This window comes from Pseudopodoces humilis, chromosome 2, assembly GCF_049639895.1.
Source record: "Pseudopodoces humilis isolate 2021_Gansu_Grassland_sample_001 chromosome 2, ASM4963989v1, whole genome shotgun sequence".
Lineage (NCBI taxonomy): Eukaryota > Metazoa > Chordata > Aves > Passeriformes > Paridae > Pseudopodoces > Pseudopodoces humilis.
This window is the reverse complement of record NC_142201.1, coordinates 80,005,544-80,033,157: the sequence shown is the minus strand read 5'-3', so window position 1 is coordinate 80,033,157 and position 27,614 is coordinate 80,005,544. Positions and strand designations below refer to the sequence as shown.

Genomic DNA, 27,614 nt, shown 5'->3' with positions numbered 1-27,614 from the left:
CTTCTACAAATGAAAAACAACAGGTTAAGAGCAGTTTACACTTTGCCCCTGAAAGCAATTATTTTAAATAGGATTTGTTGATTCGTGGTCCTAACTGGGGAACACTGCTGACTTCATTGGAAACTTCATGGATAAAAGAGAACAGAAAATCAGCCTAGTTTAAAAGCATCCGAAAAGATCAGAAATGGATTAGCTGACTGCAAATGAAGTAATTTGGCTTCTTTTTTCTGTTTGGTTTCGGTGTGTGACACCTTGAATGCTACTTCCTAAGAATAAGAGACAGCTGAAAAATTTAGATTTTCTTTTTCATTATGACCAGATTCCACAGTTGAAATTAGTTTATTCACGGCAACTTAAAATGAAAATCAGGGCCTTCTAAGTTTTACACAAAGTCACAGAAGAACATTAAAAAAATTCTAAAACCCTCTATCACTTTCATTATTTATGAATTAACTCATGACAAATGGTATCAAGCCAAACCATGTCAGAGCATTCCATTGTCTGTCACAATTATGTATTGTTATTGCTAATCTGTCATGAAATAATAGAATAAAGCATCAAATATTTCAAAATGTAATTTCATTTCAATAGGACATTTTCCCCTTTTTTTTCTGAAATGAGAAATTTTCATCCGGAAAACTTTTCTCAGTATTTTCACAGCAACCCATAAAGCTGTAGAAAAAATGGTTTCTAAAAATGAAGTTATCCAACAGAAAACTTCTAATTGAAAAAGTTTCAGGCTACAGCCAACATTACTCACCCAGCTTGAACCTCCACCTCCTAGGCAAATTTATGCTGCACACTGAGAAAATGTTGTCAAGTTGCAAAGAGCCATTGCTAGAGAACTAGAAAGACTACTCAACACAGATCACTTTGAAACTCTAAAAAATAAATTCTAAGAAAAAAGAGGTAGATGATGACATGGTCTAAATTAGATAATCACAAACTTTCATTTACTCCAGTCACATAGGTCAAATTCTATGGATCTTGCAGCTAGCTCACTCTAGAGAGATTACAGTAATAACACCACCTGAGAAAGTATGTAAGATTTAACCCTGAAAAATTTCCTGTGAATTTGCCAATGGCATAAATACTGCACAAATATAAGCTAGAAGAACATCACTAACTTCAAACAGCTTCTAGAATATGGCCTTAAAATTCTTATATTCATCCTGTTTTAAAGCAAATGCATCTGTCTGACCTGAACTTCTCTAAACTGTGAAAATTTTATTAAGGAAAAAAATCATACTCAGGGAGAACGGGAAAAAATTGGACTCAGAGAATCATAGAATTGTTTAGACTGGAAAAGACATTTACGATCACTGAGTACAACAAACCATAAACACTGTCATGTCCATCACTAAACCACAGAATCACAGAATCATTAAGATTGGAAAAGATGTCTAAGATCTCCAGGTCCAACTCTTAATCCACCATTTTCACTATTAAACCATATTTCCAGGTACCATATCCAGATGTTTTGTAAACACTTCCAGGCATGTTGTTTCTACCAATTATTTGGACAGCCTGTTCCAATGCCCAGTCACCCTTTTAATGAAGAATTTTTTCCTAAGTTCTCCTCTAAACTTCCCCTGTGACAACTTGAGGTAGTTTCCTCTTCTGTTTCCTGTGAGAAGAGACTGACCCTCATCTTGCTGCAGCCTCCTTTCAAGTAGTTGTAGAATGATAAGGTCTCCCTGACCTTCCTTTTCTCCAGGCTAAACACCCCCAGCTTCCTCAGCCACTCCTCATCAGGCTTGTGCCCCAGACCCTTCCCCAGCTCCGTTGCCCTTCTCTGGACACGCTCCAGCCCCTCAATGTCTTTCTTGCACTGAGGGGCCCAGAACTAAACACAGGATTTGAGGTGAGGCCTCAGCAGTGCCCAGTACAGGGGACAATCACTGCCCTGCTCCTGCTGGCCTCACCATTGCTGATCCAGGCCAGGGTGCCACTGGCCCTCTTGGCCACCTGGGCACTCTGCTGGATCATGTTCAGCCACTATCAACCAACAGGTCTTTTTCCAATGGGCAGCTTTCCAGCCACTCTTCCCCAAACCTGTAGCACTCACGTTCTGAAACACCACTTCACCAGGTTAAACCTCATACAATTTTCCTCAGCCTATAATCCAGCCTGTCCAGATCTCTCAGCAGAGCCTTCTTCCAGTCCAGAGGAGGGAACAGGGGGAGTGAAGGGTCTGAAGCAGATCTCATGGGGAACTGCAGAGAGACCTGAGGTTGTTTAGCCTGAGGAAAAGCAGGCTCATGGGGGACCTTATCACTGTCTGAAAGGAGGCTGTAGCCAGGTGGGGGTTGGTCTCTTCTCCCCTAGCAACTAACAGGATGCAAGGACATAGCTCCAAGCTGTGTCAGTCAAGGTTTAGGCTGGACATTAGGAGGAATATCTTCACAGAAAGTGAGATTAGACATTAGAATGGGCTGCCCAGGGAGGTGGTGGAGTTACATCACTGGAAGTGTTTAAGGAAAGGCTGGACATGGCATTTAGTCCCATGGTCAAGTTGACATGAGATGTTTCGTCATAGGTTGGACTGGATGATCTCAAAGAATCTCATTGATTCTGTGAATCCTGCCCTCTAGAAGATCAACTATCCAGCTTAGTGTTTTCTGCAAATTGACTGGGGGTGCAATCAATCCCCTCAGCATGCAACATACAAAGCAGAATTTGACCTTTAAAGTACCAGCTGTCCTTACCACTGGCCTAGAAAGTCACACAAAACTAAAATTTATTTTGTAAGAAATAATGTTTTTCACTTCAGAAAACAAATTGCAAAACTGTTATGGATATCTAAATTATGCTAGGGATGCCAGAGCTGCTAAGCAGTTCCCCAAGATAATTAAAACAGATAGGATTGTTGGAGTGGATCCTCCATTTCTGTAGCACTTTGCAGTGCTAATGCTCTCCAAGCTCTGCATACCTGCTGCTAAGTGTAGTTAAAGCACTTCAGTCAGTGGCAAATGAGCAACTGAGGAAAACACTACCTGCTTTCAGTACATAAAGTTCTGCACTTGGCTGATTGTGCATGGACTTCTATGGTCTCTGTTAGAAGATTCTGTTAGCAAAATCCACAGCTAATAGAATTAAGTACTCTATTAAAAGACATACACCTGACCTAATTGCATGCTCAATGAGAACCGCCTATATACCATCCTAAAAGCTGTCAGGCAGCCTGAATTTATCATTCTGGCTGAATTTGGCATCATTACTTTCTATTATAATAAACTTTGGTCTAAATTCCCACCTGACTTAATTCGGCCTGGCTCAGTAAAGCTGCTTCAAATCCACTGAATCACTGTTGCTAATCAACAGTGTTATGAGCAGGAGCAGAATGAGGTTTATCAAGCCCTAAAACTGCAATTTTTCTCTTGTCTAAATCACTGGAAAAACTTCAGTTCAGTGATGTACGTCCTGGTAGCTGTTTCTGATGCACCATGATCAACCAAGGGTTTATAAGGATGTCTCAAAATTACAGCTTCCTATACTGGCCAAGATGATTAAGTAGCTCACTGCAGTCTCCTCCACCCATTTGTCAGTTGCTCTCCATCCTTGTTTTGGTGCCGTCACTTGTTCTCATCATAGCCTTACATGAGATTCTGCATTTTAGTGGTCTGGAAAAAAAAAAACCAAAAAAACTGACATCCTACACTCCAGGGTAGTTTACTGCCAGAATAGTCAGTGAAATCAGTTCACAAAAAGACTGAGAAGGTAAATTTAGTGCAGAGGAGAGGAAGGCACAGCATGGGGGAAGGCAGCTGGAGGAAGGAGAGTTCCTCTATATAGAGATGAGGAACTCAATGCAGCTCATTGCTTCTATCTGTAGTCTCACATCTGCTTTAGAGGTGATTTTCTGAAGCTACCTCAGCAAAGTTTCCTGTACTCTGAAAAAACTGTGAAATTTTCACATGTGCTTTTTTGGGCGACTCCACTCTAGTATGTCATCCTGCGTAGCTGATTGTACTGAAGTCTTTTAAAAAGTCTGAGAGAAAAGAGTAAGACCCAAGCTAATATGACACAGTGGCATCACATCATGGCTTTACTCCTGCTAACTTAAAAATTTATATGAAGTTTTCATAACAAGAGATCAGGTATTAGAACTTCTCACGTGCAGGGATAAACATGACATCACCTTTGACACAGACTGGATGCACCCCAATTTTCTGAAGCCAGAGGGTGGAGTTGCTAAAAATGTTCCAGTACAGAGATTTTTATGATTATGATAAATTGCTTGTGTGCAGATGTTCCAAGAAAAGCTGTCCAGAGCCAAAATGAGTATTCTGTGTATTTTTATGAATGATTAGATCAAGTGTTTGCAATGCATTAAAAAATTTAAAAAACATCCAAAGTCTGATATCAAACATCTAGCTGTCTACCCTGCAAAAAAGCTTTTCTTCCCTTATTTAATGCAATGGAATATAAGTGGAAGAATTGCTTCAGAATGATACACAGACATATGATATCCAGTTAATGTTTACAGAAATGTCCTAGTATTGCTAAATTGACTGATTCTAATAAATATGTGCTGTGGCCAGCAGCAAGAAAGCCAAAATTGTTGCCACTGCTTCCTGTGAGTTCTGGACAGACTGTCAACGTACATCATTCTTTATAAGTAATATTTTACTCTGCTTTTTCCCCTCATTTGATAGCTAGGAAACATAACATTCACCATCATGCAGATTTCTGTGGGCCAAATTTTCACTTTGAGAACTTCTGTCCTTTGCTGTTAATGTCACCAAGAAGACTCTTTCAGAATCCTGGTCCATATTTGATGTACTTTAAATCTGTAGGTGTTAATGTGTTCTTTGTTTCCAAAATCCTGATTTGCTTTACCTTAAAGACTTACAATATTCAAATGTCCTAATTATATTTTCAATTCTGACTTCCCCTGAATTTCTCAAAAGCTTTGTCATACTGTAGACTCAGAAAGATGGATGGTTATTATTGTATTTTGGTTCTTAGGCACTATGGTTAGGATTTAACTTCTATTATAAATAGACTTCTATTATAAATACCAGTGGGTTATGCCAGATGCTCTCCCCTTGTTTGAAGAGGTTGGCTGACAACAAAAAGCCCAATGAGGGAATTTAGAGTGATAAAGAAGTGCAATCATTTCACACAGAAGATCAGAGTCCCAGTTGGGTGTAAAACTCAGGTTTCCAAGTTCAGAGTACAACCCTATTCATAAAGCAACTCTCAATTAATACCTTGTGTGACTCAAAGAGGAGAAAATCCAGAGCAAAACAGATGAAACTGTGGACCCAAGTTCCATATTACACGTTAGAGTTTTCAAACTGGCTGTATGGAGTTTTTTCATACCAGCTCTAGTTCAGTCCCTTGAACTGAACACCCAGTTATAGCTGGAACATTTTAGATTTTCTACAAAAGGAATCCAGCTTGCAAAGTCAGAAATTGCCCTGTGGTGTGAGTCACAGTGTGAAACAGCAAGACTGTTGGAAGATTCACTTCAAAAGTATATTACTGATTCTCATTCAAATGCTAGTTCTTGGTCCAAATAAGTAAATAAAGCAAGTGTTCAAAGTTTATTACAAATTTCCCATAGATAAGAGTTAATATCTTTATTTTCTCCACTTTGCAGATATGATAAACTGCAACAATATTTGGGAAACACTGAGGATCAACACAATGATCATATTGTTCACTGCCTTTTTTATTAAATTGTGAAGGTGTTTCAATGTGCCTTTACTATGTTTCCCCATCCTACAGCTTACAGAAATTGTGAGAAGAAGACCTCTTCAATAACCAAATAAAAGAGACAGATATGAGAGATGTTGTGACAGGGGTTAAACATCAGAGCTAGCATAAGGTTCAGAAGTAGACTGGAGGACAACACTGCTTTCTTGTTCCATTCTCTGGGAAAATCCCAGAGAAAGATCAGATGGCTGAGTTGGCTTTTACTAGGAGTCCTTGCAAGTAGGTTGGAAGCATGGCTGATGGGATGGTGAGTAAGGATATAACACCAGAGATAAATATAGACAGGCTACCAAGATAAAATCTAATGTACAAACTCCTCTTCCAGTATTTCCTGCTTGGCAGATGGTCTGTATAAGCTCTTCCTAAAGCCCATCTTTTAAGTGTCCTCCAAAATTAGTGTTCCACAGACTTCTAACCTGCAAGTCTGACTAAAAGATTATTGATTACTCACTAAATCCTTCTGTAGAGATTATAGCTTGTATTGTGTTGGCTTCTATCAATACAAGGATGTGTTCTATAGAGACAAACATTAATAAATGACTGAGTAGATGATGAGATAAAATAGCCTGTTTTATCTTAGGAGCCTTTAAGTATAGAGATTAAAAATGAAAATAAAGTGAGTAAGTTTTCTCAACACAAATAAATGTCCACACATAAATATGTTATGTTGCATCTGCATTTTACCAGACAAAATGAACAAAGAAGTTTAAAACTATGAGGCAATTAAGCAGTCCATTTGCTGACATGCTGCATTAACTACATGGCAGGAGTTTTAATTTAGCTTATTTTAATTTCATCTTTGCTATGCCTTTGAAATACATTAACACTCCTTTACAAGTTTTCCTAAGCTCTTGTCTAAAAAATGAATATAAATTAAGGGAAATTAAGTACTTTGATCTTCACTGTTACTGGAAAAGGAATTATACACATTGTCATATCAGCATATGATTTTCTCTTGAGTTTACAGGCTTTGCTGATCCACAGACTGCGATATCTAACCCAGCACAGAGCGGTTTGCATAACGCACTTCACATCTACATGAATGGCTCCATGTCTCAAGTACAAGGCTCTGCAAATGATCCTATATTTTTATTACACCATGCATTTGTTGACAGGTGAGTTTCATTTTCCTTAGTAAAACTAATTCATTATGTGTTTTTTTTTACAGTGGGATTTTCACCTGAATTTCAAAGAGTGCAAACATTTTACATGTTTTTACACTCACAACATTTTCAGATATGTAGAAAGGAGCTGTGCTGTTACTTGAAAGCATGTGTCTTTCCTAACCAGTCTGTATGTTCACTGGATTAAATATAATTTGATGAGTTGACAAATGCACTCTGCTTTTATTAAAAAGGTAAAAATAGTTCTTCAATGATGTCATAGTGATTAATATATATGGATGTGTATGTCAGGAAGTTTGGATCAAAAGTGAGTGACTCATTTTAACACAACTGTAATCATTTGGAGCAATTCCTTTACATTCTAAATGTCAGGGCTGTTTTAATTTCTGTTCCATAAGGAAACTTCAAGCCTGCTATTCATAAATAAAGAAGGAAAAAATTGGTATTTAAGTGTGACAAAGAAAATTGTGACTGTCTCTTGATGAAAGAGAAGGGTACAGCTGTGCAGAATGAAAGGAGAGCAAACAGATATCATGTTTATTAATAAGAAAGGGTAGGAGAGCAGAGTTTTGCCACAAACTGGTAAAATTGATAGATTAAGGGCAGCATTCCAAGGTTTCATTTCTGTGTCAGTATAGTACATGTGAATGGCTACAAACAATTTACTCTGGACTGCATTTACACCAAATTGTGATGACTAAAGAGCAATTAAAAAAAAAAAAAAAAAAAAAAAGCTAAGCAAAGAACTGTAAAAGCCACAAAAACAACACTTGTTCTGGTGCAGTTTATATTTTCTTATCCATCTTCTACTTTTTCTCCACTGAATGTTACTTGACTACTGCATTGCTTAGGACAAAGGAAAAAAAACTATTACCCTGTAGTAAAGTCAAGTCCATAAATCTGTATGCTCAGAAACTGAATGAGACTGCCTGCATGCAGCAAGGTGCCTGCTGAGATGAAAACAAAACTGGTTTCTTCATTTGGGCCACTGAGGCATGCAGCATAGGAGGGATGCAGATTACAGCTTGCAAGCATCATCTTGCAGTCTCAGGCAGTTCACACTAAAACCCTTATATAAAACTTTATCTTATTTAACCAAAAAGGTAGTAGGTGTAAAAAGACAAAATTGAAGTTGGGCTTTTTCTCCTCATATATATTTAAAATATAAGAGGACAGAAAAAAAATTATTTGGTTTATATCTAATATTACATATATATATATATGTATCTATGTATGTAGGTATGTATGTATATATATAATAAATATATTATATATTTAATGTGACTAATGATTATGTTCCTCATATTTTACACATCCAGAAATAGGGCATCAAGTCTTAGCAGGTCACCCAGGCGTCAGTGGAATGGTTCCTTCAATGGCTGACCTACATGTATTCTGCTCCTCATATTGTAGGGTATAATTAGTCTTCTAGAGGTGTCAGTTTTGAAAATCCTTCATGTGAAAAGCTTTTCTTGAGGACATTTTAAAAGTTACATGGTGTAGATGTAATTTAGCATATCCATGCATTGACTGCTTCACAGGATGGATGTATAAGGGTTTTAAGTGTGGTTTCATCTCAAACTGGTGCCTGGAAATTAGCTTTCCAACATCTAGGCTATTAAAAAAAATGGATCAATTGAATATCCAGAGAAAGGCAACACAGAAGAGAAAAACTTATGTTGTGCCATATCAAAAGAATTGTTTTACTTAGACATTGACACTAGCAGAAAACCTATGAACCTCTTAACTCCTACTCATTGCAGGGCTTAAAATAGCACCTTGATCTTCATGCTGGCCCTTTCCACAGAGGAATTTCAGTTATAGTCATTATGAGTCCATGGGAAAAATTCTCATAACTGTAGTTGTTATCAGTTTTAAAAGGCACAGTTATTTGCAAAAGATAACCTCATTAAACTGTACTAGCGTTGAGGAAACAAACCAATGCACAGGCTCTGTGGGTGCAATAGAGATATGCATGATGCAGCCTCATCCCATCTGAGGCAGAAAGGCATCACCAGTGCTCTGCAGCTGCTGTGGATATGGGCCTTAGTACACACGGATGTAAAATCTGAGAATAATACTGCCTTTTGTGTAGGTGACAGAAATGCATTAGCCTGATTCGGGTTACTTAGCAGCCCTATCTGTGACAGATTAATCATGCTTTTAGTTATAATTAATAACTAGGTGACTGATAGGTACATACAGTACATTTTAGAAAACCCTGTTCCTCTCCTACACAGGATGAGAAGGGGCTGCGAATTACTTTTCTGGGAGGCAAGCAAGAATACAAAGAGTAGAGGAAGTGGGAGACAGTCTCCAGAGCAGCAGAAGCACACTTTTTGGTCCTTATCAACTTTTCTCATTTGGGCAGAATACTTTTGAGCTGACTGCTATCACTACATTGGGACAATGGGCTTTTAACTAACTTTTCAACTACTTCCAATGACAACAATAGCCACAGGTCTTCTGGGTTTGCAGAGTCAGGGAGCAGCTCTGTGTCAGGAAATCAAGAATGGTCCAGCACTTTGAGTATCCAAGTAAGATCCCCCACAGAGGAATTTCCCCACTCCACTCCCAATTCCTTGGGTGAAACCCAGCATGCAGCTTGCTCTCCCAAACTTCCATCCCCTGGAGATGTGTTTCCTTCCCATTGATTTCAATGAGGCTTTTGAGGACCTGTGGATCTGAGTTAGAGCTGTCCCATCTGTACAGTGGGTGATATTAGATGCCTACACAGCAGGGATGCTGTCAGGGTAAATGCATTAATGACTGTGAAATGCTCAGTTACAACTATAATAGGAGTGATAGCAGTAAGGCAATAGATCATTGGAAGTGATTTTGCATGGAAACATATGGTACAGAGGAGGATAAACAAGTGTATACGGAGTCTGCTGACAGGTGTGAGCCAAATGTTAGGAGCTGCTTTCTAAACTGAGCAGCAGTCAGCCCACCATCTGCTGTCCCTCACCTTCCCTGCCCAGGCCTGATGCACCGAAGGAGGGAAGGATAGATGAAGCAGAGGTGCAGTTGAGATCACTCAGGTGAAAAAGAAAAAAGCATTGGCTTATAAACATTTCCAATTTTTTTAGGTCATTTCTTCTCAGTAGTGCAGATGTATGAAGGTACCCAGGCAACAGCTTTCTCAGCAATGATTAATCAGGCTCCTCGCCTTCTAATTTGTTTGAAGATGTAGGAATCAAATCTCAGTGCTTGGTAAAAGCAGGTGACCACCCTGAAAATTAATAATTGTTAATTTAATGGCTTAAAACAATAAAAAGAAAAAAGGTGCAACAAAACATACATTCAGCAAAAACAAGAGCTTTTTCAGCTCTTTGAAGCATTTCTCTTAATTGCAAATCTCTTTACTATTCAGATATGCTCTACAGTCAGCACAAGGGAATAACAAGGGAGGAGTCAACCCACTCAAGCTGTAAGGAGCAGCTGCACAGGCCATGAAAGCACAAGCCCACAGTCCCATTTGAGATCACTGGGGTGTTTTCTGTGCTCAGAGAAGGAACTCTTTCCTCTCTGCTGGATCTTTTACACGTCTCATCTCTAGAGGCATGTAGTATCTTCATCTGCACTTCTGTCCTTTGAGTATTTCAGCTTTCTTCTCATTTATTTCATACCTCTGTAACTCTGGATTTCCACACCCCAACCCAACAATTTACCCAAGAAAAGCTAAATAGCAACAGGAATAGAAGTTGTCATTAAAGATCTCCTTACAACTTTATACCCATGCAGCACCTAATGCAAGGCCCTCTGTTCTCATCTCATTCCTAAATTCTGCAGCAATGGGCAGGGCTTATTACAGTAACGTGGATGACTTCCAAGGGCCCTGGTTTTAGAAAAGCAATTTATAAATAAGTTTCTAAAGACACACAACAGATGTGTAGGATATCAGTCTCTTGCCTCTCTAAAGTCTAGTATTTGTTAGCCTATTTGCATAATAGTCTAGAGCTAGACTCAGATTGCCAGTTCTAGTGATGCTGCCATTACAAGACCTCTTTTCTCCAGGTATCATAAATAACTACACAGCTCAGAATAAAGCTGCAACCACCATCACATCATCTCAGCTCTCTTCTTAACTCCAAGTGTTGTTCTCTGTTCATACCCTTCTGCTGCTTCTTTCTTCTCTTCGCATCAGATCAACTGCTTTCTATTGTGAGGACCCTTCACTGCCCAGCCCCAAATCATTGTTAAGGAACTCATCTACTCTTCCAAAATGTTCATTATACCAATCTCTATTGTACACCTTTTTGGCATTCAGACAAGTCCCTCCATAGTCACTCCTTAGTGAGTGGATTATTTCAGTCCCAGTGCATGGGTGCCTGGTCCTCCTCCTGTGTGCATCTCTCTGCTGTGCCTTGTGCTGCTGCCTTTGTTGTAAGCTCTGTCATTAAGGGACTATCTCATTGCACTGTTCTGTGCAACACCTGGCATATCCTTCGTCTCTGACTGTGGCTCTCAGGTATCAAAGAAACAGGAGGCAACAATTGCTTCATTGACTGTTGCATGAAATAGCAAAGACAAGACACAGCTGGACATCCCTCATCTGATCAGCAGCACCCCATTTCCTCAGCCAGCTTTATGGACACTTTCAGTCCCTGTAGAATCAATATAGTTGCCATAATGCCAGCACCTTCTTCCACTGGAAAAAAAAAAAAAAAAAAGCAGCACTATGGCAAAAATGGAAAAAGTGATTTTGTTGCAAAAAATGCTTTAGCGAGAGAAAATTTGATTTTCACTCCCAGGAGATGTCAAAATAAAAGCATCTTATTTTTACTCTGTTTTTGAAACAGAACATTTTCATTTTCTCTTGAATGTCATCTCTGAGTTTTTAAACCAAAAAATGGCACAAGAAAAAACCAAGTTGTTCTCTTGTTTTGAAATGTTGATAGGAAACAAGAACTTATTTTGGAAGTTAAAAACAATTTGCTTCAAGGATTTGGAACATTTGGAGAAAAGACATTCAAAAAGAATCATAGAAATTCTTGTAAGACAACACTATGTTTCCAGGCTTGTTTAATACATGAAATAAGAGTGATTCTTTACCCTGAAATGTCTCCAGTGGGAGACAACACAGATGAAGCATGAGGCCGAGGAATTTTTTTCTCCCTCTGGTATACAAAAACTTAGACACATCAAAACTTTTGAGTGAGGTGCAGCTGATATGGAAATTGTAGTACAATAATATATCAGCTAATAATAAAGCAGTCTAAATATTGAAAAATCACTTTACAAACACAAATTGTACCATTAATTTTATTCCTCGATATGGGCACAGCATGGCTATTACTGCTTTTTGAGGTTACATTTGCAAATGACACAGCCTAGAAGTCATGTTTTTCTGGAGCTGAATGGGCTGTGGCTTGGAGCCACTTGACATCTATTAGACAAAGGCAGGTCAAGAGGTTGCCATTAGCAATATCATGGGAAGAGAGCTCTAATCAGCATGCACAGTTACATCCCACTAGCTGGCTCTCTGGCACCAGCAAGGTAGCCCAGCTCTCACCCTTCCCTTATGTTTAAAAAAATCACCTTGTTACAGCAGCTCCTGCACACAGAAAGCAGCTCTGCTCTATCACAAGGGACTTAGAGGAATAAAACTGCTCTCCAGCAGAATGTTTGAGATGAAGGTGGGCCAGGAATGACTTCGGTCACAAGCTTTATTGGCACACACAAACTCCTACAGCAAGTATGATATACAGAGCAGATAAGTACAGAAGGCGGCGGGAAACTCGAGCATTGAAGTTTTTAGAAAGGAAATTTCTATATTTTTAATTTTGTTTTCCCTTGGGGGTGTCTACAAATGTGCAGGAGGACACATGCTCCCTGTGTTACCACAAGCCCTCTCTTGGCACCCAGCAGAGCTGCTAACCTTTCTCTCCTAACCTCTCAGGCTTTGTAGCATGTTAACCAGAGCTACTCAGCTTGTTTGATGGAGCTGACTCACTCAAAGTGGGCTCAGTATGTGGGCAGAGTGAGTTCACATCTACTGCGAAATACCACACAAATATATCCATGAAAAGCAAAGTGTAAGTGGGAAGGATGGGGTGTTGCTGAGAAACAGCTCCCCAGTATCTCTGCTTTGATATGGCTCTGTCTGGGGCTGAAAGGCAAATCACACACCAAGATGTTGGGCTCTTACTTCTACTTCAGTAAGCCTGAGCAGCTGCAATTGCAAAGCACCCAAAGGGAGGCAGAAAAGGCCTTGGAGGGTCACATCACCTATCATCTAACCTTGCTAGAGGCAAAAGTGAAGAAGCACAGATTTCGAGCATGCCTCCCTCAGTGAACAGAGAGGGACTGAATATATGTGATACACTTGAGGGTGCACATGCATTTAAGAATGTTACTACCTTTAAGAAGTCCTCTGGATAGCCCCAGATAGACCATACAGAGGCAGACAAAGAGAGAAATAAGGACAAGGATCAGGCTCTGGAGGTAAATATTATTTTTATTGATTAAGCCTACATATAATCTATAGTGCTGCGGCTCCACCTTGTTTTAGGGGAATGACCAGAGAGAGATTAAGCAGACATCTTCTGAATTATATGTGAAATACAGCAGTTGGCAATCTCACCTGCCATGTCATTGTTCAGGCTAGATGTTTGTAATGATCCATTCTGTTCATAAAAGTCAATTATATAGCAGGTTCAGTTCAAATAGTCCCATTTAAAGTGCAGGTTTCATATCAGTCTTACCACAAGATTTTAATTCAGCCAACACAATTACTGAATGGATCACTTTGTACACCACATATTTTGCAAACAATAACTGGTTTTTAAAAGGAAAAGTTACACTGCCCTGAAAATTCACAAGAGCTGCATGGTTAGTCTTCACCTATTCTCTTAATGCTGGAGGAGGAGGAAGCTCCCTGTGGCACAGCAATCAAAATGAGCTCTGATGCAGACAGCTAGCATTTCCTTCCTGCAGCACTTCTGAAATAACAGCTGATGTAATTGTTCAAATTGTAAAAAAGTCACAAGAAAACATGGTACTTTACTCACCCACATGTAGCTACCTCCTATTCATCAAAAGAAATTATCACTTCACTTCCATAGATGTGATTTATGTATTATATGCCCTTGTGAACCTCAATAATGAGAATCTTTAAGTCTCAAAAGAACTGAATTGCAAAGCACAAAAGCAGGTTCCATAGTGTCAGTCTGGCTACCTCCACAGCAGTCCATTTTAATCTGCTTGTCATCTTTCTCTTCAGGGAAAAGTAGTTATTAAACTTTGGAGCAGCTAGCATTTTTACTATCTCCAGCTTCAAGTGATGATTTAGTGTTAGCGACAAACCATGGCAAAAATGAACCTGAGAAATTTAACATAGGATATACATTCCATCAAAAGCTAACTTCTGTTTTCAATGCAGCACAGGGTTGCATTTGTATTTCCTTATTTACAAAGCACGCAGGACACCCCATTATGTCTCTTCTATAACTTGGGGTTTGAAGTCTTGGAGAGTATTGGAGAACTAAATCTGAATGGAAAACAACTATCTCCAGCAAAACATTGCTCTGGTTTGTCAGTAAGGGGTGAAACAACACACATGATGACAGCTATTTAAGGAACAAGAAGGTACCTCAGAAAAGTCGTTTACAACTTTCATTGGTGCTAAACAAAGGCTGACTTGACTAAGAAAAGCAACTGAGTTTAGATCAGATATCTGACAGAACCTCAGTGCAGCTAATCATCATTTAAACTCATTTCTTTCCAGCAGAGGTTCGGAATAAGCTCCCACAGGAATTAGATTATTTTGCCAATAACTGGGTTAGGCTAAGGCACTACTTAGTCCTAGGCTAGAGAATATCCATGCCTCTGCATGGATTCCTACACATTTTTTCCAACACTCAGCTCTTGTCCTTAATGTCAAACTTAGTTTATCTATTATCTTTGTCTTTATATATAGCTCTTTTATATTTATATATAAATTTTATTTATATATAAAGCTCTTTATATGATAATATAACAGCAACTGGTCAAAGCTGGGCTTGGCACTTGTTTCATCCTATCCAGTTTTCTGAGAAGGCAAAACCAAGTAATATTCCAGTAAGGTTTCTTTACTGGGAAAGTAGGCTATAGAACTGCTCAGCTTGTTAAGCTTTGTGGCAGGGGAGCCCAGACTTACATGCAATGGAATTGAAGCCTCAGGTAGCTACATGACATCCCTGGGAAGGGTTAAGCAGTCTGCAATATAACCAAAGGAAATTGTGATAGCAAGTGGGAAATAGAACTACAGGACTTCAGCAACCCTCTCTGAGAGAGGAACAGGGAGCAGTGATCTCTGCTCAGGATCATTTTATCTGAATTCTCTGCAGGATTCTGATGCTTGAGCAGCATATTTTCACAAGAGGCTTGAGGAGCTGGTGACATTTTTTATTCTAGGAGAGAAACACTTGGAGGACTACATGATTATTTAGGAGCAATGAGGGGAAGCTATATAGCCCTCTGCAGCCAAATAAGCATGCAAAGCAGCAATGACAGACCCAACTTGCATCTTCTCCAAACAGCTGTGGAAGCTCAAGTTGTTTAACATAAAGAGGAAAAGTTTCAGATTAAAAGTCTGAAGACCCTTCTCTTTGTCCTACAGATGCATTGAGGGTGTTTGATAGATAAGGGGGAAAAGCTCTAAATCACATTAGTAGAGGAAATATTAAAAATTTCTCATAAATGGCATGGAATTGTGTCAGGGAAGATCTAGGTTCAAAAAAGGAGAAGATCAGGAAACAATTCCCTAGTTTAGGGAAAGGTTCTTCACCCAGAGGGAGGTTGTTCACTGGAACAGGCTCCCCAGGGAAGTGGTCACAGCACCAATCCCGACAGAGCTCAAGAAAAATTTGGACAATGCTCTCAGGCACATGGTGTGACTCTTGGGGTGTCCTGTGCAGGGCCAGGAGACAGACTCAGTGTTTCTTGTGGGTCCCTTGCAACTCAGGATGTTCTGTGATTCTATGAATGCAGCAGCTGCAGTAACCTTGAGGTTTTCAAGGAAGTGGGACATAGGCAAAGTGGAATTGGTTTTCTCGTATGTGGGATTGGTTGTCACTTCCTTGTCACTTCCCTCCCTCTTGTTTCTTTTATCTGACATTTTCCAAACATCTAGTTTGTGCAGTGAGAACAAAGGAATTTAAATTCTTTTAGTGAGATCCATGAAGCAGAGCAGTACCAAGATCCCCAGATGTCACATGTCTCCCCAGCTCTGGTGGTACTTTGTAGTGGGTGGGAAGGTGTCAGCATAGTGTATATTATATATTATAGTGTATTATTATACCTCACTCAGAGAGTGGTACCTTAGGAGACAGCCAGCAATCAATATAAATCTTGCTGAATAAGGAAGGGACTTTATGTCATCTGCATGTTGTGTCTCCATGTTTCAGGTGGTCTATTCCACTCAAGTCCACAAAAACAAATCCCCACTTTTGGTTCAGAAGATGAAGTAAAGGGAAACAACAAAGTAGGCCAGACCTTTCCTGAAAATAAGTATTCATATTTTAGATGAATAAAATTGATCTACATGGGGAATACATGCTCTGAGAAAAAAAAATCAGAAGCATGGTATTATGTGGGAAGACAGCTCCACCAGGCTAAAACATCTTTTTTCTTTTTCTGTATTGTGTAAGTCTATCTTTTAAGTGTTGGCAAATCTAGAAGCCCAAACAGGTGTGGCTACCACAGCTTCATGTTCTTGGGTGCAGCCAGTACTGAGGTTGAGCATGTACTCCCAACCTCACACTTACACACTAGGTGAATATATATATATATATATATATGTATATGCATATATGCAAACATGCTTGACCAGATGTGCAGATCAACACAAAAAATGCAGCACTTGCAAAAAAAACCCAACAGCACCAACAGCCTCATCCTCTTTACCTGTTTATCTGACCATGATGAAAGCCTGTCATGGGAAAATAGACATCCATATTGTGATACATCCACACACAGGCTGGATTCCCCAGTAAGTGGCCTTAGACACCCAGTGTAGCTGCTAACCCAACCCCCCAGTCCTCAGCTGCTGCTCCCACGAGCAGGCACATGCACACACACATGCACAGGTGTCTCTGGTGGCTGCCCAGGGGCTGGCGTAGGAGTAACTTCACAGATGTACTGTGAGGGTCTGAGGAAGAGGCAAAGTTGTCCAAAGATCCTTGCTGCATGCTGCAGCTTGGAATTGATGAGGGAAACTCCTGGATGTTCTCCAGCAGCTGGGACTAGACAGAATAAGCACTGTAACCCAGGGCAATCATCAGCAGTGATTCACCAGTGGGGGACACAGCCTCAAAGGCTTTGGATGGGTCTTCGCCATAATTGAGGGCAGCGTCTTAATTTTTAATCAGGCACTTGCATTATGACAGTGTAATTTGTTTACTTCCTGAGAGTCCCTATAGCGTCTTTAGCCAACTTAAAAAGAGCAAAAGAGAATACTGCAATATAACTGCATACATTGGCAAACAGTACAGTGCCTTGACTTTACAGCTTCAACATCAGCACCTCTTCCAGGACTGAAGCACCAATCTTTCTCCTAAATGCTTGGGATGGGAATTACCAGAGGTGACTTTGCAATACCAGCTGACTATGCCAACTTTTAAAGTGATGACTATTGTGTAATCACAGCCCTTGGGCTGGCATTTCAGCTTTCTTTAATTTATTTCCTTTTTCTTTTCTTTCCAAATGCAAATACATGTTGGTTGCCAGATTTCTTGTACAACATGTCAGATCTCACGATACTGAAATAAGTTGTATAAATGAGCCCTAAGCAACAACGTTCTGTATTCCTTCTGGCATAGTCAGTCTGACCTCGCCTCAGTCTCACAACTGGAGATGAGGAATGAAAGTCTCCACGTCAAACCTGGCACAGCAAAGGACATGGCTTTGGATTTGAACCTGCCAAATTTATTAGTGGCTTACAAAGCAGCTGTCTAGCAGCTGAATGGTTAATACTGAGTGCAGGCTCAGATGAGGCACAGGTTTATCAGGCTATTGAGAAACAAAGGGCACAATTTCGATGTTGTTTTACCTAGTACATAGGTTAGGAAGAAGAAAAGTCCTACTTGGTAACAAGTGGTACCCAAAGATATCCATCTCAGTTTCTCCCATGTACTGGTAGTGGCCATCACACAAAAGAATTATGAATCAGATCCATGGCTTTACCTCACCTAAACTATTCCAGAACAAATGAAAATAAGAGAGGTTTGGTTTTAAACAAATAAATTCCTTAATCTTGCTTATGGCATGGTTGTGAGGACAAGGAGGCAGGAGGAAATCCATGCTGTGTCCCCTGCAGTGAAGAGGACACAGAGTGACCATGAGTCTTCACCATAAAGTGACTGTAGTTCTCCCCCTGGCCATACCTCTTGCTCCTTTTTGTGTGACAGAAATTCACACAGAGGTACTCAACCCCCTTCTTCCCCCTTCACCTCTCTCCACCTGCCCTTCATTACCAGGTAAAACACACTGGATGAAATATTTCTGTTAAATCTTCCTGAAGGGACAGTTAGTTTACTCTATGAGCCAGTGCCTCTGAGGTGGCTCAGTCTTACAAGTGGATATTTAAAGTCTGGTTTCTCCTCTTACACTCAGCCAAGAGTACCTCTGCTCATGACTGTGGTAGCACACTTGGGTAATGGCCCTTAGAAGGGACTCTTTGCAAAATAAAAAAGAAAAATGTCTACTCATATTTTTGCTCTATTTTTTCTACATTTTAAGATTTTCTTCCTGTGAGCAGCATGTTTTTTCAGAGTGCACAACAGTATCTGGAACAGTAGGAAGGAATCCAGCCTACATACAGCAATGCTTTTGTACTCTGCCTGGTATTTCCCACTGGCAGCATAAACCCAGTTATTTCTTGGCTCATCCTTTAATTAGTTATGATCCCATTGCAGATATTATTAATAAAATAATATGAATTCATATTTTCTATAAGAAAAAAAATATTGGTGGCCTTTTTTTAATCATCCTCAAATCAATTCTATTTTCCCACCACTTGTTAAACCAAGGTGGGTTTGTTTGTTTGGGTTTTTTAATTAATTTTCCTCTACAGCTCATTTAATTTCATTTTGTATGACCTGGTATGTATGGAGCAGAACAAAGGAAATACTTGAGTCTATTTATACGTAATTAAATAGAAGTGATATATCCATGTCTTTTATAGATGTCTTTATGTCTATGTCTGTCCATAGTCTTTTATAGATGGCTTTAATTTTCACCATACCACACTACAATGTTTTGAAAAAGCAAAGTATACTTTCCATGAATGAAAATTTAAACTGACAAAGCATCTACATACCAGGTAGGCGTCATTATTACTTTTTGCCACATTCCAATTCTTTGTAACCTATTAGAGCTGATAGATGCAAGTATTAAGCTCATCAGCAGTTACAGTGACCTGTATACTGTTATATAACAAAAAAAATTTAAATAAAATCAAGACTCCATGCTTTGCAGTGGTATAACTTAACTCTTAGGGGTGCCTCAGTGTGGTACAAAGTGGCCCCACTGCTGAGGTCCCACTTCCCTACAGTGTGTCTGGTATGAATTTAGGTAAGTTATTTTTACTCTCTGCCTGTTTTGTGTAGCATGAAATGAGGCCTGCAAGAGTCTCTAAGAATTCTCCAATATGTAGAAAAAGTATTCATTGCCTTTATGATTTTTTATGAATACTTCTGACCTGATTATCTTCCTTAGCTATTTCTGCATTAAACATAGTTTCTGACTCAATCAGACCTTAACTGACAGTGAATTTATCATGCTCCATGATCAATTTTTCCAAGGTTTAAATCCAAAACTGAACCTTATTTTAATCTACAGTTGTCTAAATCCAACCCATTCTACAATATTAAAATTTTATTTCCTACCACAAAAATAATCTTTGCATAGGGTGTTGATTATCATAATCTAGTAATTACTTTGATATTACACTTACTAAAAAAATTCTACTTTGGAAATGAACTTTAAATAGACCGAGCCTCTCTTAGCACTAAATATGAGACAGGGCACTTTCAAAATTCAAATCATTCTCCAATCTCTTTCAGTTCTTGGGCCTCTTATTTGGGGCATTCAGTTTGGGCACTTTTCTTCAAGAGAAGGAAGAAGTCTTCCAGATGCAAACAGTATTTTCTCTAATCTAGACAGAATTATTTTTTAATCTGCCCAATGCCTTTCAATAAAAACTACCCTTTCCAAGTCAATTTTGCCTGCTGTTGAAGAAATACAAAGGGCATTAAGGGTATCAGGAGACTAACCTCTACTTAATTTAGTTATTTCCCATGTTTTAAATTTCTCTTTCTTAAGCTTTGCTTGCCTGTGACCCTGCTAGGTAGACCGATCATCCACAAGGATTTACGGTTTATTGCTTCTAATCCCAGGCCGGGTTCTCTCCATTTCCATTTTCCAAATAAAATTCCCAGCAACTTTTGGTTAGCTCTTCTCTTCTTTCCTTTATCCCGCCTTGTCTTCCCATCATGCTCACATCCCATCTGCTCCCTTAGCACTGCCAACATCTCCCGAGTGATGCCAGTCTAGCTGGAATTACTAAAAAAGCCTCTGTCTCTGGAAAATATCACTTCCAGCTATACAAATAGCTACTTATCTGCTTGCTCTCTTTGTCTAGATGCTGAGGAAGAAAGTAACCAACCAGACTTCTGTAGGAGCCAGAGAGATTTCTCTCCTTCTCACTAAACTTATGTCCGGTGCTTTTTTTTTTTTTTTTCTTCACTTAATTAGTATGGAGATTAGCTATAGCAGAGCCTGATCTGAGTCTTTAGATGTCCTTTTTGTTACCTTTAGTTAAATTATGTCAAGAAAGGGAGGCAATACAGAATAAAATGGCCTTGGAGATGCCCTTATCTCATGGTCCTGCTTTCTTAGGTTCTCAGGTCCAAGGAAGGATGGAGAGGTTCATATGAAGAGAACATAAGAGCAGTGGTTTGTTAAGATAACCAACAGTTCTAGGGAGTTAAGGTCTGCTGCTTTGCCACAAACCTGGCTTTTCTACCAGGAGCTTTGACACTCTATGAAGGTACCAGCTAATCACCTCAGCATTTTGTCTCTCTGCATGTAGCATCATTTCTGCAGACCTAGGCTCTTCCAAGGTTGTAGCTCCTAAGAAAAGAACAGGAAACAGCCACACATTTTCAAGATACTAAAGGGAAATATCTTACATGGCTGCTTAGGGGAAGAAAAGAAAAACTTCTGCCAACTGTAAGCAGATCAACATCTGATGATGGAAACACTGATTTTTTTCTGTCATGGAAACCCCATGCCTGTTATCAGATTAAAGAGCTGTCTCTATAGATCAAGGCACATGGAAGAATTGCAGTGATCCGTCATAGCTCTTCAGACGTGTTCTCTTTGCCTTAAGGAAAGGATAGCCCTGACAGAGAAAATATTTGATGCTAACTGCCTTAAATATAGTCAGGGCTGGAGAAAGCACCTTATTTGAAGGAAAAAGTATTCTACAATGTTTGATACAGTGGTCACAGTGCTCTGAAACAAAATAGAGTGTGATTACTTTTTTCAAATATGCTTCTTTTTTTTTGGCCCAAATCTTTTCAATTAAGTCCTCAAGGACAGAACACTGTGCCAGTGTCACTACCTAGCTGACAGCAAAAGCCATAGGCTACTTCAGGATTTCAGTTTTCCTTAAAAATGTATGAAGGGAATTAATGGTCTTGGCTGGGGAGTCATAAAATGTAGCTCTCTGGAATGAAATGGCTTATGGTGCCCAAGGAGAACCATTTGTACTTTGCCAATAGAAATACAGCTGAAGTTGTGCCCTGTCCATGGGCTTTTCTACCCAGCTGGATGCAATTGAGAGTTTTCTTTTTCTATTTAGCTGGCAAACTGTTCTTGAAAAGCAATAGTAAGGTTCTTCTGCCATTACTTACAAAATATGAGTAAGGCAGGGAAATGGCAGTGCCCCCCTTAAAAGGAGAAATACAAACAGATGAAATACACGTAAAAATATTATTGATATACTAAATCTGTCAGTTTTCTCACACAAAATTAAAAAAAAAAAACATGAACACTCTCTTGAAAATACAAATCACCATGCATTATTTGGCCAAGAAAAAAATTGTTTTGAGTGTATCTTACTGAACAAGCTTGGAACAAGCTTTTAAATTGAAATAATAAATGCAACTTCACCCAATCATTTTATTAACAGAATATGATTCTAATCTTTCAAAGTGTCAGATAAAACCCAAAAGCAAAAAACCAAAGGCTACTAAAACATAAATGCACATGACAAGCTGTTCTGAAGGAAGTAAAAGGAAATGTGTCTCTTAAAGCTTTAAAGAATGTTTCTGAGATTTCTATGGTGGCATACAGATATATTCAATGTAAAAGATCTCAGCCAAGATGATAAGATCTTGTGCCAGCTAATGGAGAGAACTGTTCCCAAACAACTCAATGAATTGTGCAACATATCTTGTGCATCAGCAAAACTCATCACATCAGGATTTAGAGGCATAAGATCACATCTGAATCTAAAGATCAGCTGCAAGGGCAGGCAATTCAATGTTCCTGCTACTGCTAAGCAAAGCTTGATACCTCATGTGGGAACCACATTGCAAATGAAGGAATCCAAAAGTACATATGTTCATTTCCATGGAAATGTTTTGCATTTGCATTCTGCTTGAAAGATTACTGGCCTAACGATTCTTATTGAAAGCCCTTATGCATCAGCAACACTTAACTCATGCAGCAAGGATGCTGCATTTCAGGGCATTTCTTGCAAGGCTCTTTCAGGCAAATGATGACTTTTAGCTCTGAACCTTGTAGTCATCAGCCCTCTGGATTTTCAGGTTGTGACTGCTCAGCATTTTCTAAAAATCAGGCCCCAGGAAGTACCTCAGATTGAGCATTCCAAAGTTAGGGTATGGGTCATTACCAGACATTAAAAACCTGATCAAGTCCTACCTCTGCCTTCTTAAAATATTGCCACAACCAGAGCATCTCTGGACCTCTAACAACTTTGTACTGCAGAGAAGAGATAGCTCAGCTCCCATCTAAAACTGCTAGGAAAATAAGGCTTGATAATAAGGGGACTTTACCCAAGGCATGAGTAAAAGGTAGGGAAAAGATTGGAGTACAACACTTCCCCACATCCCACTCCCCCTCAAGCTAAATTACTTCTTTATACTCTTTGTCTTTTTTTAGTGATTACTGAATTTTTTCATGCTGTTCTCCAAAGACAAGAGTTTTTATCCAAACTTTCTTGAGATAACTCTATCTGGAGTCTTCATATCACTTAAATTTATACATCTGAAAGCTTCAACTAAACATTATTATTCAGATAAGAGTTTTTTTCCAGACAGGGTTGATGAAATTAACTGAAGAAGGTAGACACAAATTAAAATTTTAATCAAAATTAATACCTGCACTGTAAAGGGTAGACAAGGTGTATGATCACAGTCATGTTTTCATTTATTAGAGTTTTTTGATCCTAAAAAGAGAACAAAGATTTTTTTCCCTACTTGTATGTTGATGAGTATGAGAGGGCTTTAATTTGGTGGGCTATGCAGAGTGTTTCTTAATATTTCTGCCCAAAAATATGAGGTATAAATCTACTGGCAGAAATGCTTGATAACCTGCAGATATCCTGATAGCCCTGAGCACTTGCATTAGGGACTGCATTTCTGAGATAACCTGAGTCCCTGAACAGCAACAGGGGAAGGAAGTCCTTGTCCTCCAGTCAGTGGCCAGTGTTGGGGAGGAGTAACTGCTGAGCAGAGATCTCCATTAAAGCACAATTTACAGGTCTCTCTAGACCATTTCTACCCCTTATAACTGATAAATTAATCCAGTGATTCCTCCCTGAGCCTGATGTTGATAATTACCTCTCACCAGTATCTTCGGATTTGGTATAAAGTCTCTTTCTTCCTGCAGAAGATGGCTGCAACTGCAGCATTTTTCCACCTTCCCTATTCCAACCTGGCACACTCAGGTGAATAGACACAAAGGGATCAGAGAAAGGATTTGAGGATTGAAAGTGAAGAGTTGAGAAGAAAAAGCTCAAAGGGAGGAGAACTGAGAATGTTTTGGAAGGTTCTTAATTTTGCTTTCCAATCACATTCAACATTCAGTACTTAAGTTGAAAATGCCACTATGTACTTCCCCTACTGCAGCCTTTAAGCTTTCTGCATCCAAGTTAAAGAGCAGACACACAGCCCTGTGGTGAAAAACATCTAATGGAAGAAATTTTGGTAGGGAAATATGGAACGGAGCAGCCGAGGCTGGAGGTGTGGGGAACAGCTTCTATTGTTTTACATGGCAAGGTTTTTGGCAGTTAGGGGGCTACAGGGTTGGCTTCTATCAGAATGTGTCAGAAACTGTCCCCATGTCAGATGGAGCTTGCTCCAGCAAGACAGACCTGCCACTGGCCACAGCTGAGCCCATCAATGATACTGGCTGTGCCTCTGGAATGACATATTTAAGAGGTAAAATAAAGCTGCACAGGAGCAGGGAGAGAGGAGCATGTTAAACAGAAGTGCAGACACCAAAGTCAGTGAAGAAGCTCTGGCTGGAGAAAGACACTTTACTGACAGCTGACCTGCTTTGTCAACTTATCCCTTCTGCCTGAGATGTTTCCACTCCTTTGGTGATGTCCAGAGGATCGTGATGTAGCCATACTGCATTGCAGATGTGAAAACCCTTGCTAAGATATTAGAAGAACAGTATAGAGCAACTAGAAATAAGACCATTCACAACTAGCTACAATTATTTCTGAGAGTGAGGAGGAAGGATTGAGGTCTTTAATCCATTTCTCTCTATCCCCCACAACCACATGAACTGCTGAGCACAGAAAGAGAGTGATTTACATTTATGGAATTTAAAAGCATATTCAGACTCTTTGCAGCACTGCAGGCATTTGCTTTTTGTAGGCTTGCATAGGAACTCAGCACTGAAGTGGATAACCCCAAATTTGGAACTTTGGAAAGCATTACACACATAAACACAAGACATTGCATGCAACTCTGTCTCTGACATTTAAAAAAAAGACCATTGCTTTCTTTTAATCATCAAGAAGAAAATTTCTGCTGATCCCTATTATTAATTATCATGCTTTTTCCTCCACAGCATTTTTGAACGATGGTTAAGAAGACACAGGCCCATGCTAGAAGTGTACCCAGCAGCTAATGCACCCATTGGGCACAATCGAGAAAACTACATGGTCCCCTTCATCCCCCTTTACAGAAATGGAGAATTTTTTAAACCCTCAAGAGAGCTGGGGTATGACTATGAATATCTGCAAGAACCAGGTAACATTATAATTTTGGGTAAAAGATGAAATGTAAAATTTGTTGCCTATAACCTGGAATATGTCTGGAATATGAGAAGATAAAAAAAACCCTTCTAATTCCAGATTTTTTTTCTTTACTATAGTCCCAAATTGTACCTGCTTGTTTTCCCATTTCTGGTTTCATTTATGTGATGGGTGAACAACTGGATCATGGGTCAGGCACAAAGGGTTACAGGGAATGGGGTGGCATCAGACTGAGGACCTGTCACTAGTAGGTTCTGGAGGCCACCCTCCTCAGTCCTGTGCTCTTCAACATCTTCATAAATAACTTGGACACAAGACTGGAAGGGATATTGAGCAAGTCTGGAGACTACACAAAACTGGAAGGAGCTGTTGACTCCCTTGACACAGGGAGGCCCTGCACAGAGACCTCAGCAAATTAGAGGACTGGGCAATCACCAACCATATGAGGTTCAGAAAAGGAGAAGTGTCAGATTCTGCACCTGAGATGAGGCAATCCTGGATGTATGCAAAGACTGGGGAATGAGATGCAGAAAAGACTTAGTCCAGGTGCTGGAATATAAACTCATGGAACAGCCAGATCAAGAGCAGAAATACATATACATATTTTTTAATTTAAGACATTAGTTTCCCAAACTCATATTATTGCTAGAATTGTACAGCTCAAACAAAGTGGCATATACCATGACTTTCAGAAATTCTGAATCCTGAAATAGTACCGCAGGAGGAAGGAAATGGTAAAATACTTACCATCCAACAGTTAATTTCTGATGCCTCTTGGATTCTTGCCTTTTCCTAGGGGAGCACATAGCCCTCAAAAAAAGGAAATTCTATTAAATTCTGCCCATGTTTTTAACACAGAGGTAAGGAAAGTAGTTCCTTAATTATTCTGAAGGATCAACACAATGAATGAAATTCAACCTTGTTCAGAAAGCCCAGATAATCCTCAGATGTTGCTCAAACCCTCGTTAATCTTGCTGAGAAGAAGCAAGCTTAAGCTATCTCTTATCAGAAAGGAAGAACTGGTTACAAATGGAAAATGGTTGAACTCTCAAATTACAGATACAGATTTTCTCACTCTAGTATATAAATACAGACTTTTCCTCAGAAGAGTGATTGGCAAACAGGAATTACTGGACACGTGGGAAAAAATTATCAAAATAAAAAAAAAGTCAGTAGCAAGGGTCTATGTGGTCAAGAAAAGGCAGCATTTCTGGAGATCTTCTAGATGAGGACAAAGAGGCAAGGCAGAGGAAGAGAACAAGACAGAATGAGCAATAAGCACACAAGATCTAGCCCCATCCTATTCTCAAAACCTATCTTGTTTGCTCTTAAAGAAGTGGTTCTGGGTTGACAGTGGAACTAAATGGCCTTGGAGGTCTCTTCCAACATTGATGATTCTGTGATTCTGCGACTCTGTGAAGGGCAGTAGTTCTGAGTTACAGTACCAGCAACTTAGAAGAGATGAAGTAGAACTACACAGAGCATGAAGAGGCTGGTTACAAGAAATAAAACTTGGAAAGGATCCAATGACAAAATGGCATTTTAATGCTACATTATAATGTTGTTGCATCCCAAAGGAAAAACTGATGCCTGTAGCTCTGTTTTCCACTGCAAAGCAAAGCAGTGTGTAAGAATACATAGTTTTAATTGCAGCTTCATTATTTTATATGTATGACAGCACTGAAGCAGAAGTGGTCTCAGACAGTGTGTATGGAAACCCATCCCTCAGGACCACAAGGCACATGTCACAGTGCAGCTGCTGAGGAGCTGCTCTGAGCAGAAGCCGGAGCAGACACCCAGCTTTCCCTGACATAAGAGCCACAAGCTGTAAAATGACCACAACCTGTACTGAAAACAAACACAAGCTAACATCAATAACAGAGATTTGGAAGACTAATAGCTGTCAATACAACCTAACAAAAGCTGTCAAAACAAGTTGCTCTGATAAGAGCTGTTTCACAGCACCTGGACTAAATTTTTTCTGTAGTTTTTTTTCCTTCTTTCAGAAGTGAAAACAAGTAAATTTACAGATGCAATCTTGACTTTTCTCCAGAAAACCTCCCTCTTCTAGTGGAAAGAATTTTATAGAATCACAGAATCATTTAGATTGGAAAAGACTTCTTTGATCATGAAGTCTAAGCATAAAACCAGCACTGTCAAGCCCACAACTAAACCATACCGTAGCACCACATCTATAGGATTTTTGAACACTGCCAGGCATAGTGACTCTACTATTCCCTCAGCAGCCTGTTCCGGTGCTTGACAATCCTTTCCATTAAAAAAGATTTTCCAAGCTGTAATAATGAGGAGAGTGATGAAATATGTAGGAGCTGTGAATTTTTCACCACTACAAAGACAAGTAACAGTACCTTAAAGCTGAGTGACTCCACATAACTTGAATCTCTCCTAGCACATCTTTCTAGTTTTGATTGTGGAAGTCTCACAGGTATTTCCTTTGAACACCCAGAGGTACACAACCAGTGAAG

At 39.5% G+C, this 27,614-nt stretch overlaps 1 protein-coding gene across 1 annotated transcript in view; it reads left to right on the top strand.

The window, feature by feature from the left end:
• Nucleotides 1-27,614, top strand: part of TYR (tyrosinase) — a 42,776-nt gene that overhangs the window by 13,255 nt on the left and 1,907 nt on the right. Inside the window, exons 3-4 of the mRNA XM_005516180.2 lie at nucleotides 6,692-6,839; nucleotides 24,942-25,123. Of these exons, the coding sequence (XP_005516237.1) occupies nucleotides 6,692-6,839; nucleotides 24,942-25,123 (330 nt within the window). The remainder of the gene's footprint in view (nucleotides 1-6,691; nucleotides 6,840-24,941; nucleotides 25,124-27,614) is intronic.